Here is a 13,300-nt window from a genome sequence, read left to right as displayed (position 1 = left end):
AAACACACTTAAAGCATGCAGAATCGACTCAGAATAGGAAAAGGAGACGTTTAGGTCAATTTTGTGCATTCTGGCGTTCGTAGATACAAGAAAACTGTTAAAATTCTTCAGAAACGTCACTTTTGAAGTGTTTTCTTGTACTTTTAAGCCAATCAGATACCCTACGGGCTCGGAAAGTGCAACGAAACCATCAAATTTTAGCTAGAAACTGTATTTTTGTCGATTTTTATTGAATTTGAACTATATTTCAACGTTTTTTGATGGTCCTGAGCCACCAAACACACTTAAAGCATGCAGAATCGACTCAGAATAGGAAAAGGAGACGTTTAGGTCAATTTTATGCATTCTGGCGTTCGTAGATACAAGAAAACTGTTAAAATTCTTCAGAAACGTCACTTTTGAAGTGTTTTCTTGTACTTTTAAGCCAATCAGATACCCTACGGGCTCGGAAAGTGCAACGAAACCATCAAATTTTAGCTAGAAACTGTATTTTTGTCGATTTTTATTGAATTTGAACTATATTTCAACGTTTTTTGATGGTTCTGAGCCACCAAACACACTTAAAGCATGCAGAATCGACTCAGAATAGGAAAAGGAGACGTTTAGGTCAATTTTATGCATTCTGGCGTTCGTAGATACAAGAAAACTGTTAAAATTCTTCAGAAACGTCACTTTTGAAGTGTTTTCTTGTACTTTTAAGCCAATCAGATACCCTACGGGCTCGGAAAGTGCAACGAAACCATCAAATTTTAGCTAGAAACTGTATTTTTGTCGATTTTTATTGAATTTGAACTATATTAGTAGTTATATAGTGGGGCTGCTGGCTCAGGTCAAATGAGGTCAACCCGAGCTAGGAGCCCCACAACTTTTGATCGAGCGGTCATTGATCTTTTTGGTCGACAATTGACTGTTTGTGTATGAACGTGACTGACCTCGGCGTTGACCTTGCTTTGTCATCGCCTTGTGCTCGATCTATCTGACTCTATGTCCGTAGTCAGGTTGGCCGAGCGGTTTAAGGCGTCAGATTTAAGCTCTGATTCTCGAAAGAGAGCGTGGGTTCGAATCCCACACCTGACAGTTTTTTTTTGTATGCAGTTCTACAGTTTTGTTTTGCGTTTAAATGAAACACAATTTAATATTACGTCATTTATTGAGGAAATATTTCATACAACCAATTGTATAGACACTTAGCATTATTTAAAGAACAGTAACATTTTTTATTGTTAGATATATGATTATCACATGATGGGATTTCTTTAGGCAATTTCACACAGTCTTCAATTGTTTCGAGGTTCACAACTTTGGGGCAGTCTTTTCCTAGCGTTTCCATGAGATAATTTTCTTTACATTTTCCTTTTACATATAAGACCTCCACTCCATGTTCCTTGATGTATTTGAGCAAAATTTCTTTTGCAAATATCTGATCCTTGGAGCCGTCATTAAATCTCAACATGTGATGGTAACGTTCTAGATATCTGGCTTGTTTCTTGGTTTTTTCATCGAGTTCGTTGAATTGTTTGGTGGATTTGAATGTTTCATGTATTGTGTTAATTCCATCGTATATCGTAAGTTCTTTTACAATGAATTCTTGCAGAGTAAAACCTTGTACGTCAACTACAACCAACTTCATCTTGTCAATTATTTCGACTGACTGAGAAGGAAGCGACTATGCAATTGTTTTTCTATCAATCCAACTATTGTGGGTGCTATTAAATCCTAACCACTTGACATACAGTTGGTTGCCTTTCTTTTTTAAAACTTTTTCAACGAGATACACACCTGGATGCTTAACTTTTAGTAGTTCCATTTCATAGAAGCCACCTAAAATGTTTTCACCCTTTTCATCTTTCAAAAAATATGTGATGGGATTAGTGAGATTAATTTTCCTTATTACGAAAATTTCATTTGACCAATTGGGTGTGTATCCCTTATCAAAGATTCCACGATATTTACTTATTCTTACGTTGTCACCAACTGTAAATTTTTGTTTATTGCTAACTATTTTAATGCGAGTATAAGCAGCTTTTAGAATAGCTTTGTCATTACTTTTGTTAACTTGTGAGGGTTTCATTTTTATAGTACGATGATAAGAATTATTATATTGATGTACTACATTTGGCAATAAATCTAACCATTTATAATTTCCTTGCAAACTAAATTCTTTCCACATTAAATTTTTCAATGTGCGATTTACTCTTTCAACGATTGAGGCCTTTTTTAAACTGTAAACACTGTAATGATTAATTTTGTATTTTTTCATAAGATTTTGAAACTTTACATTATAGAATTCTTTTCCTTGATCTGTTTGTAAATTTTTGGGTAACCATACGATCTTGGATAAAATTGTTTCCATTGCAGTCGTTATTTGTTGAGAATCTTTCGATTTTACTGGAACAGCCCACACATATTTTGAGAAACAGTCAATAACAATAAGTATATATTTGTATCCTCTATTTGTCTTAGCATACGGTATCATTTCCACTAAATCTGCTTGTAATGTTTCGTTAATACCCTTAATTATCACCTTACGTCGTGTAAAATTAATTCTTACAGGTTTGTGCAGTTCTGCAACAATATCTCTTTTAATGGGAGTTGGTTCATACACCTTCTTGCGCTTCATTTTTATTGCTCTTGTGTTTATAATATGCTTTCTCGGACGTAACTAATGATTCTTCAAAATTCACAGGGCATTTTATTATCATTTCAGCGAACAAATCCGGTACATTTTCTGTTTTATTGAAGGCATATTTGAACGAGATACGGTCACCGTTACGTAATGAAAGTCCTTCCATTTCTTCTCTATTAAATATTTTGTTATTTACACAAATATTTATTTCATTGCTAGTAATATTTAATTTTGCAATTGAACCAATTTCTAAAGGAAACGTGTAGTGAGTTTCTTTAGACTTTAATATGTACGTGTTTTCGATGGTTTTAGCTGATTCGAAGTGAAATATTAGATTATAGAACATATAGTTCGAAATAGTAATCATAGCATCGTCAACTGAATCTGAAAGTTTAGTATGTTTCAGCAAATGACGTCCGAATTTATCCAGAGTCATATTAAGCAATAATTTTAGCTTCGCGTAGTTCTTCTATTATAGAAACGATTTCGTTTTGGTGACCTGAGTGGCCTGCTGTCTGGGAAGCGACTAACAACTTCAGTCTTTCAACTAATTCATTTGGATCTTCCCAATACACATAATCAACTTTATTTGCGTTTACTTCTTTAAACAATACTTGACCACCTTTCTTCGGCTTTTTATACTTCGTGAGAGTTGAGAACAATGGTCCTATAATATTTTTGTATTTCATAGAACTTGTACCCAATATTCGATCATTTTCATCGAAATTTCTTCGATATGCATTAGTTTTTTCTAGAATTTTTTTGTATATTTCTTTGTCTTCCACAGTAAAATGAATAGGCTTCTTTTTAAAAATGAGTTCATAAATTCCAGGCGTCCCTATAAATATCTCATTATCTATTTTTATATCTGGACCTACAAATTGTACCTCCTTCGAACCAATGTAAAATTTCTCTGAGAACGTGTCATGTCTTACGCCTGTTCTGTGATCAAATTTACTTTCTGTATCGTGATGCATTTCGTCAATATATTTTCTCGGTAATTCATCAAAATCATTTAAATATTCGTTGTAAACATCTGTATCAACGATGTTTTTAATATAATTTTTACTTAATTGAACAGATTTTTCAAGAACTTCATCGAAGTTGTAATTATCATTGTCTTTTTCGGGAATGTATTCGAACACATTGTTCTGTGCATCTGTTTTATTTATTGATTCCTCGAAATCTCCCTGTGACAGAATATCATATTTTGAACTAATCGGACTCATTCCTTGTTCTTTTTCGTTTTTGATTGTATCGATTCTTTTCACAAGGTTAGTAACTTTTGTAGCAATTCTTTTTTGTCTTGGTGTGAAAATTTCTTCTTGCATTGGTGTATTATTGATAGTTTTTTTGGCACGAACAGGAGATAGAATTGTATTTTCCAACTTTCGCTTTGTTGGTGTACTGTGCTCAATGTTCGATGCATTTTTTGTTTTCACATCTTGATTACTTTTTATTGCAGATTCACTTCTTCTCTCAATTAATGTTTCCAAATGTTTGGTAAGGGGTTCATACTTTTTTTCTTCATTTCTTTGAGTTGCTTTAATTAGTTCTAATTTTCTTTGTAAATCTTTTCTTTTCTTAATCAATTTCTTTTTTAAATCAAGCACATCTGATATTTTCGAATCCATGTCTCCTAAGACTTTCGAAAATACAAATAAACTGAATTAATCTATTTGAATTAAAGGCTTATATACGTATGCAACATTTCACAAACATTCTATAAAAAAGACTAGTTTTTTTTTTTTTTTTCATATTTCAATAGTATAGATGCACATGTTTTGTTTTGTAATGATCTCTTATATGATCTTTATAATAGCAATATATACAGGGTAAGTTAGGGGTATCTGTTTCACCTCCACATTTTGGACATTTATATTTTACAGGAACTGGCATGTTGACGGTTTAAGATACTTTTATAGACTGAAATTATGGAAATGGGTCAATGAAATTATCAAATCCTTTTCTAAACCTACCACTACGAATTTCGTTCTCTTTATCGACTACTAAAAATTCATAACTATTTTGCCAGCAAAATGAACAGATTTCTTTAAATTTATCAAATGTGATATCAGTACCGATATGATCATCATAAATATGACGCAAGTTTAAATTATCTTGCTTAAATAAAATAATAAAATTTGCGTTGTCTCTTATTAGATGTTTAGGAATACATGTGTATGTTTGACATAAATAAAAACAATCTATATTTCTGTGTCGTCCCATGCTAAAATATTCTTTCATTAAATTTTGCTTGTCACATGCCACGTCGTCAAAAATGAAGACAGAATTAGTTTTAGCTTTGTGCGCTGGTGGTATGTTGTTATTGTCGAAATTGTTAAAACTATAAAAATTTATACCTTTAATAGGTTTTAGAAGATTTTCCAAATATTGATATTTTGGTTGGAAAAGAGATTTAGAATACACGTAGACATTTTCAAATCTTAAACCATTTGGATGTTCGATTAAACCTATCATAACATTAGTTTTTCCGCAATTAGACGGTCCGACAATTATACATCTTACTGTCGATGGTAAAAGATCTCCGTGTCTTTTATTCTCACTGTTAATTTTGATATCGTTATTGCTTATCGGCAATTTAAGGTTTTGAGGGATCAAACGCATTTCGACATCTAATTAAGAAACCGACATGTGGAGGGGTATAAATACTAAATTTTTCTACGATTCCATTAGTATTTTAGCTGATACGAAAGTTTGAGTATAAATGAAGATTACGAAGCGAACAAGGAACAGTCGTCGTAGTGAGACCTACAGAAAAACATATTGTGGACGTGGGATCGTAAATTCGGTTATTAATAAATTACCGTTTGAACTTCATATTCCGGGTTATAACTTTTGTGGACCAGGAACTAAATTAGAAAAACGATTAGCAAGAGGAGATAAAGGTCGAAATCAATTAGACGAAGCTTGCAAATTTCACGATATAGCTTACAGTGAACATAAAGATTTGGAAAATCGACATAAAGCCGATAAAGTTCTATTAGATAAAGCAAAACTTAGACTACGTTCTTCGGACGCATCTTTCGGGGAAAAAGCTGCTGCTTTAGGTGTTGCGGCTGCTATGAAAGCTAAAATAAAACTTGGTATGGGTTGTCGAATCAAAAGAAAAACTATTAGACGTGGAAAGGCCTTGAATTTTAACGTTTTAAGAAAATCCGCCAGGCTTGCTTTAAAAAATAAGAAATTTAAGAATATGAAGGATGCTGTAAAAGTGGCCATGAGAGCAGTAAAATCATCAAAAGGAAAAAAGAGAGTGAGACCTCTTCGTCACAGACGTATAATACCCATACCGAAAAGTGGTGGATTTTTACCTCTACTACCAATATTTGCCGCTTTAGGCGCTCTGGGATCTTTAGGTGGTGGTGCAGCAGCCGTTGCAAAAGCTGTTAACGATGCTAAATCAGCTAAAGAACAGTTGAAAGAAAACCAAAGACACAATCAGAAAATGGAGTCGATAGCTGTAGGAAAGTCAGGGAGTGGATTATATTTGAAACCATATAAAAGAGGATATGGTCTTTTTTTAGCCCCATCAAAATTTCAAAAGAACTCCCGATAAATCTTCCAAAACATGCTCTCACCAACATCGACATTTGCAAATATGTAAAGCGTTTGAAAATTCCTCGCTTCAGAGGAGTTTTTATGAAAGATTCGCTTCCAAATAAAGTGCACCTTAATGAGTGTGGTATATTAAATCTAGACAATAAGGAAGGTTCTGGAACACATTGGACAGCTTATAAAAAAACTCGAAATGAAGCTATATACTTCGATAGTTATGGAGATTTGAGGCCACCTCTTGAACTGATCAAATATTTACAGAGCAACGGTTCCTGTAATATAGTATATAATCATCAAGCTTTACAGACTTTTAAAACTATTAATTGTGGACATTTATGTCTACGATTTCTATATAACTGTTACAAATAAAATTGTTCGAAGTTAGAGCGTTTTAGTTCAATTGATAGTGTCGTTGAAGCAAGTACTACGATGTCGAACGTATTTTCATTGGATGGAAACAGTTCTGTACTTTCGAGCAGATACTATCCACCAATTATCTTGGAAGATTATAACTATGCTTTAGGATTAGAAAGTTTGGTTACTTGGAATTCTTTTCCAAATATCGATAACAATAATAACAAATTTTATTTTTTTACACCAGACAAAAAAGAGCATTATATAGAAATTCCCGAGGGTTCTTATGAAATAGAAGACATTGAGTCGTATTTAAATAAAGAAATCAAAAACTATATGGAACATTATTTTCAATACCAAACTGACGAATACGGAAATAGAATAAAGAAATTTAAAATGTCAACACCAAACTTAATAATCAGAGGAAATAATAATACATTAAAATCGGAAGTTAAATGTACCCTTGATATAAATTTTTCAAGAAAGGATTCCTTAGGAAGTTTATTAGGATTTAAGAACAACATTCTGAAAGCGCATAAAACTCATATATCAGATTTTCCAGCAAAAATTTTAAAAGTGAATGCTCTTTGCGTTTATTGTAATATAGTAACTGGTTCATATAAGAACGGAAATCCCGTTCACGTAATACATCAATTTTTTCCAACAGTACCTCCCGGTTACAAAATAGTGGAGCGACCATTAAATGTTATATATCTACCAATTAATACGAAACAAATAGATGAGATAATCGTTAAAATAACAGATCAAGAAGGAAATATTGTTAGTTTTAGAGGTGAAGAGGTGGGTGTACGTTTGCATCTTAAGAAGCTCACGTGATGGGTATTATTTTTAATGAAAATCTAAAAAACCGAAATTCGGTATATATAAATAGGACGATGAAAAGAAAATCAGTCAGTCCTTCTACAAGGATCAAACGTTTAACATTAGGGAATCGTAGATTTCTTGAATCTCTAGGATTAACGGTTTTGAAATAATATTTTTATCCAGTATAAAAAACAGCAATGAATTTTGAAATATTAAACGTAAACGAAAAAGCTGCATATGATCATTCAATTTATTATGGAGAAAGACATACACACTTGCCTTATTCTAACAGTTCATATAACTATGATGATGAAATAAGAATTCCAATTGAACATCAAGATTTATACACTTTTCCTCATTTGAGTACATTGCATATAGAGGGTAAGATTATTGTGAAAAATGAAATCGATGAAATTGTACAGAAACCAGAAATCAAATTTGTAAATAATGGCGTTCTTTTGTTGTTTAATCAAATAAGATATGAAATTGCTGGAGTCGTTGTGGATAGTATTAGAAACCCAGGGTTAGCGTCCACCATGAAAGGATATGTAACGTATAACAGTAATGAAAGCGTAGCTCTAGAGAATGCTGGATGGTTTCCTAAAAAAGATTCGAATATAATTAAAGAAAATGGAACTTTTGAAGTTTCGATTCCATTAAAAATAATTTTTGGCTTTTGCGAAGATTTCAAAAAGGCTATTTTGAATGTAAGACAAGAGCTTGTTTTAGTTCGTTCTAATACCGATGTAAATGCTTTAATTTCTTCAAATGATAAATACAAAATTAAAGTAGAACTTAGTAAAATATGCTGGAAAATGCATCACTTGTCCGTGTCCGATGCCGAAAGGATCGCCTTGATCGATATTGTAAGAAGCAACAGGGAATTGGATATTATGTTTAGAAGTAAAGAATTACATGAATTTGCGCCACCAGTTCAATCGATAACTAATACTTGGACTATTAAAACTTCCTTAGAAAAACCTCAGTACATACTTTTTGCATTGCAACAGGGAAGAAAAAATCAATTGAAGAAAAACTACAGTCAATTTGATCATTGTAATCTGAGAGATGTCAAATTGTATCTTAACGATACCATGTATCCCTACGACAACTTGAATGTTGATTTCACAAATAATCGTTATGCAATTCTCTATGATATGTTTAAAGAGTTCCAGACATCGTTCTTATCCAAAACTAGCGAGCCATTATTCGATAAGGATGAATTTAAAGAAAAGACACCCATAGTAGTAATCGACTGTTCTAAACAAACGGAAGCTTTGAAGAGAGGCCCCGTTACAATTACGTTGTGGTTTGAAACGACCGCAGGTATTCCAGCAGACACCACAGCCTACTGTCTTATTCTTCACGACCGAATGGTAAAATACATTCCTGCACAAGATGTCGTCAGAGTGTTGTGAATAATTTAAAATGTTACTGTATTTAAAATTAATGTATTATGTTTGAGGGGTAAATAAAACTACATATACAACCATTTTTGTGTATTTTATTTATGACAACCAAAAATTACATCTAAAGTTTTCTTATAATCATCTAATTTAATTGAGGGCCATCTTGCTGCATCTGGTCCTTCGGTCCATCCTAATGGTAATTCAGGATTAGCTTCACCTTTGACAATGTTCTTTTTGAGCCAGGTGAAAATTCTTTTGTGCTCCTGATTTTCAGAGGGTTTAAATGTGAAGGAATCGTAATTGATTATCGTTAGAGCCTCAAAGAATGTAGTGAGTGCTTTGTGATTTGCCAAATATGCAGCTCGACACATAAATTCGTCAACACATTGCTCGATCCGTCGGTAATTTTTCTGGATATTTTCAACAGGATAGAAGATATCCCCCAGATTCTGCCAGCGATGATCACTTAATAATTTATAAATAAAAGATTTATAAACTAGTGAATTATCAAGGTAGTTGGTGGTCATTAAAAACTCCAAAGAAGCATAATTTAAATTTTCAATGTTGTCTCTTTCACATATATTTAGAAATGCATCAATATAACTGTCAAGAGATTGTTTCTTTTGTAGGAGTACACATATGTCAAGAGTAAAAAAACCAACTTCATTTTCAGCAATCCATTTAAATACTTCATCCGGTACAATAAATTCGGCTTTTTCAATAATGTAAAGGAACAAATTTAATTTTGTCCTATCATTCGCAGCGGCGCGAAGATAAATTTTATACACATTTTCGGATGCACAAAATGCTTGCAAATCAACAAACTGTCTCAAGTCAGACATTGTAGTAATGTGAAATCACCAACATCGAATAAATCATCAGCTAACTTAAACTGCTTTTATATTATAATTCCCCACTCTTCACATTTCTGGTGGCGAAATATGATATCCCCAAGGTCGCGTATCCGTTGCAAATCTTGTAACAATTCTCTTATCATCATTATGGCTGAGAACTATTTTCTCCTGTTTTATTGTGTAAACAATATGATGTTTTGATTTGATGAGATTTTGGGACTTTTCGTAATTTCGGCTATTAAATAAGCATTCTTTATAATTTTCGAATGTTATTGTTTTAAGTGAAGCTTTCGTACTACCTTTGGATTTCTTAACTACCTTTTTATTAAAATCATCCTTTGCAACTCTATATGCATACATTTTCGATCTGAGACCCACAAATTCTAACATAATCTTACCGTTATTTTCATCTTTCATCAAACCTGGCACTTTTTTATTTTTTTGTTCTATACCATAAACATTATACAAATCATAGTCTGAAGTATCAAACCGATGAGAATCTTTCTTAATATATTCGTATATATCACCTACATGAAATTCGTAAATTAGACTGTCAGTGTCGGTGTAAAGCAACTTTGCATTATTGTTAAATGTTTCCTTAATATAACCATAGTGGAATTCATAGAGAAAAGTTTTAGAAATATCTAAAATACAAAAACCGACATAAATTGGTTTATTTAAAAACACCTCTAATTTACTCATTTCGATGATAGCTGAATCATCATCAAATACAACGGAACTGTGAAAATTTGGTTTAGAAATAAGAGAACGAACTCCCCATCGTCCCTCCCATTTACTGACCAATCGAATATCCCTATGTTTTCGAACATTTTCCATGCATTTACCATAAATAGCGTTAATCATTAATTTAAAAAAATCTTTTTCAAAATCGTTCTTCGCTTGCTGTCTAAGCCTTGTATTTAAATCTATATATTCCTTTAACCACGCAGACTGTTCGAATTTAAGAACACGATGTACACATTTTATTTTCATACCAAATTTTATATACATTTTTAAATTCCTATAATGTATAACATAATTTTTCTTAGGATATAAAGTCAATAACAACTTTTTAAGTTTAGATCTTGAAATGGGAGGTATCATGTGCTCTGGAGCTAAAGGTAAATCGCTATGTATTTCATGCAAATCTACTGGATAATCCAAATCGCATTCAATAATATAACCAGTTGTGGAATTATCAGAAGTATCTAAGATATCTGAAATATTGAAATTTTCTACAAATTCAAATTTCCCATACGGTAAACATTGAGACATTGCCGCTCCGTAAAGGTTATTAACATCAAAATACATTAAATAGGTACTATCTTGTGAAGGATCATATTCGTCTTTATTCATGTACTTATTATTGGCTTTACCGTATCTATTAGAACATTGGGAAACTCCACCTCTAATACCTCTCTCCACAAAAAGGACTTTATCTATGTCCGTTAAGAGTTCTAGTTTAATTTTTGTCGTTTTTAACATGGCATCAAATGTTAAACCTGGTGCAGTATAATAATGTAAGGGATCAAGTTGATAAGTATTTAAACACGTAGTTCGAAATGCTTCGAATACGTCGGCTAGAAGAAGCACATCTGTTTTTAAATATAAATCGGAATATTCTCCTAATGTACGAATATTGAAAGTATTCCAAACTTTGATAGCGTGAGAATAATCTTCATCTTTAACATCTTGTTCGTATAAGCGGCTATAAAATTCCTTTTTTTCGGGTAGTTTTGTTTCAAGGAGTTTCTCCCAGGAATTTATATAATCATAAGGAAACACTCCTTTTCTGTTTAACAAATAAAATTCTTCCATATTATTACAATTTGTCTGAGTAATAATTTTTTGTGAATTATCTAAATTGGAAGAAAGCTTGTCTAAACTGTAGGGCATAAATCTGAAAGAATCAATAAATCGTAAACTAACTTTTGTATCATCGACAAATTTAGTAAATGAAATATACCTTTCTTTATTGATGGGAAGCAATTTAATGTCACCTTTTATTGAATTTGAAAGTTCTTTAATAAAAAAATGTGCGTCATATCCACTCATATTATGAAACACCACAGGTATAACACAAATATCTTTATAATTTAAATTACAATTCTGATGTGCAGCGCCCCTATACATTCCAGTTAAGTGATTATGATCGCGCACTTTAACGTTATTTTCTGAAAATGTTTTTTTACATATATGACATATTTGTGAGGATTCAAACTGCTCACGTTCTTGTGTAGTTAATTTTTCCATAGATATAATGTTTTGAAATTTGTTGTTACAAAAATGAGACAATTGATTTAACTCTTGAACAAACCATTGGATGCAATCTTTACCTCGATACAAACGAAATCTGGAAAGAGAATTATCATATGAACAGTGAAAATAGTATGCAACACTGTATGCAACATGTTTTTGATAAGGATTGGTTTTACAAGTAGTGGACATGTGGTCTTTTGAATAATCAAGAAGAATACTCTCGAGATCTGCGTATATAGTAAAAGGTACTTTCTCTTGATATCTATAATTTTGAAAATACAAATAATTTTCGTTTTCTGATGGCAATCTTATGGAATATTTATTAATACTCTGACATGTAGTTTTATGTTTTTGGAGTAACTCCTCTGTAGTGAAATGATTTAAACATCTTTCGCATATATAAAATTTACATTTATGGAGGGAAAGTTGCTTAGCTAAAAGAGCTGACAAATTTTTGATCCATACGAAATGATAGAGCAATTGACGATCTTCAAAGTGATCATTGTCGTTTTTTGTATTTTGTATTTGTGTTTCAGCAGGTAGCATAAGCAAATTAATTACTTTATTAGAATTTAAAAACCTTGTGCTTAAACGACAAGGTAAAACTTTTTTCTCCTCGATGCAGTACAAATTAATTGCAAGATTGTTGAGTTCTTCAAATTTTTGAATGTCTTTAATTGTGATTGGAAAGTCTAAATTATCATATTTCAACACATTTTTGAAGTGTGGATACGACGATTTTCGATGTGAATTTTTATCGGTAGGGAATAAAGCTGAAACTATTGCCCATAGAAAACAATATTCATCATCATTTTGAACATTAATTATTGCATGTTTTTTTTTAATGCAAGCTGGTGTGGACACGAAAGTTGAGTAACCAAATTTGATTGGATCATATTTATTTATGTTAATTTTCAATCCTAAAATCTCATACAACGCCCAACCGGAGTCCTTTTCCGCAAATTCTTCTAATTTCTTCATTATCTTATCAACAACGTTCTCTTCGTACCATTGCTTTAAATCTGTATATGCATCAATGTGCTGATTTTTTGTGGAGAATGTTTTAACGTCTGTTTCACCAGAGTGCGGTTTAATAAAATTTGCCGAAAAAATTACATTTACTTTTAGCATCGTGTTTTTTAGCTCTTTTCTAATTCTAAACATAAAACATTTAAAAGATTGTCGAAAAAACTGAAGAGGATCTTTAATGTGATGATTAATTATAAATCCTGTACGAATTCTTTGTTCAAAACAAGATTCTATGTCTTGCCAGGTTACGTTTGCCGTAGGTTTAAATTTGTCTCTTTTAAAATAACCTTCTCCAATTTTTAGAGACAATTGTTTTTTTTTATTTAAAAGCTTGAAGCGGTAAAATTTTAAATAAGCTAGACTTG

The 13,300-nt window shown here is 32.0% G+C and overlaps 1 protein-coding gene and 1 non-coding gene across 2 annotated transcripts; one reads left to right on the top strand and one right to left on the bottom strand.

Moving 5' to 3' along the window:
- Positions 1-993: 993 nt before the first annotated feature.
- Positions 994-1,077, top strand: Trnal-uaa (transfer RNA leucine (anticodon UAA)). Its single transcript has one exon. It is a non-coding gene; the product is annotated as a tRNA-Leu (tRNA).
- Positions 1,078-9,713: 8,636 nt separating this feature from the next.
- Positions 9,714-13,037, bottom strand: LOC135121683 (uncharacterized). The gene is made up of 4 exons (XM_064045971.1): positions 12,841-13,037; positions 11,876-12,000; positions 11,614-11,821; positions 9,714-11,547 (listed from the first exon to the last, which is right to left on the bottom strand). Exons 1-4 carry the CDS (start codon positions 13,035-13,037, stop codon positions 9,714-9,716), a joined length of 2,364 nt encoding a protein of 787 aa, XP_063902041.1.
- Positions 13,038-13,300: the final 263 nt, after the last annotated feature.

The sequence above is a fragment of the Zophobas morio genome, unplaced genomic scaffold, assembly GCF_036711695.1.
Source record: "Zophobas morio isolate AGI-343-1 ecotype UQ-CSIRO unplaced genomic scaffold, CSIRO_AGI_Zmor_V1 ptg000662l, whole genome shotgun sequence".
Lineage (NCBI taxonomy): Eukaryota > Metazoa > Arthropoda > Insecta > Coleoptera > Tenebrionidae > Zophobas > Zophobas morio.
Note: the sequence above shows the minus strand (reverse complement) of the source record. Positions and strands in the feature narration are given on the sequence as shown.

What these genes read in the sequence shown, in the direction of transcription:
- LOC135121683 (XM_064045971.1), bottom strand. Translation starts at nt 13,037, where the DNA reads ATGCTAAAAGTAAATGTAATTTTTTCGGCAAATTTTATTAAACCGCAC. An exon ending in AAGGACTCCGGTTGGGCGTT is followed by an intron (nt 12,001 to 12,840) that starts GTATGAGATTTT and finishes TTCTCTTTCCAG; the next exon opens with ATTTCGTTTGTATCGAGGTA. An exon ending in CTTCCCATCAATAAAGAAAG is followed by an intron (nt 11,548 to 11,613) that starts GTATATTTCATT and finishes TGATTCTTTCAG; the next exon opens with ATTTATGCCCTACAGTTTAG.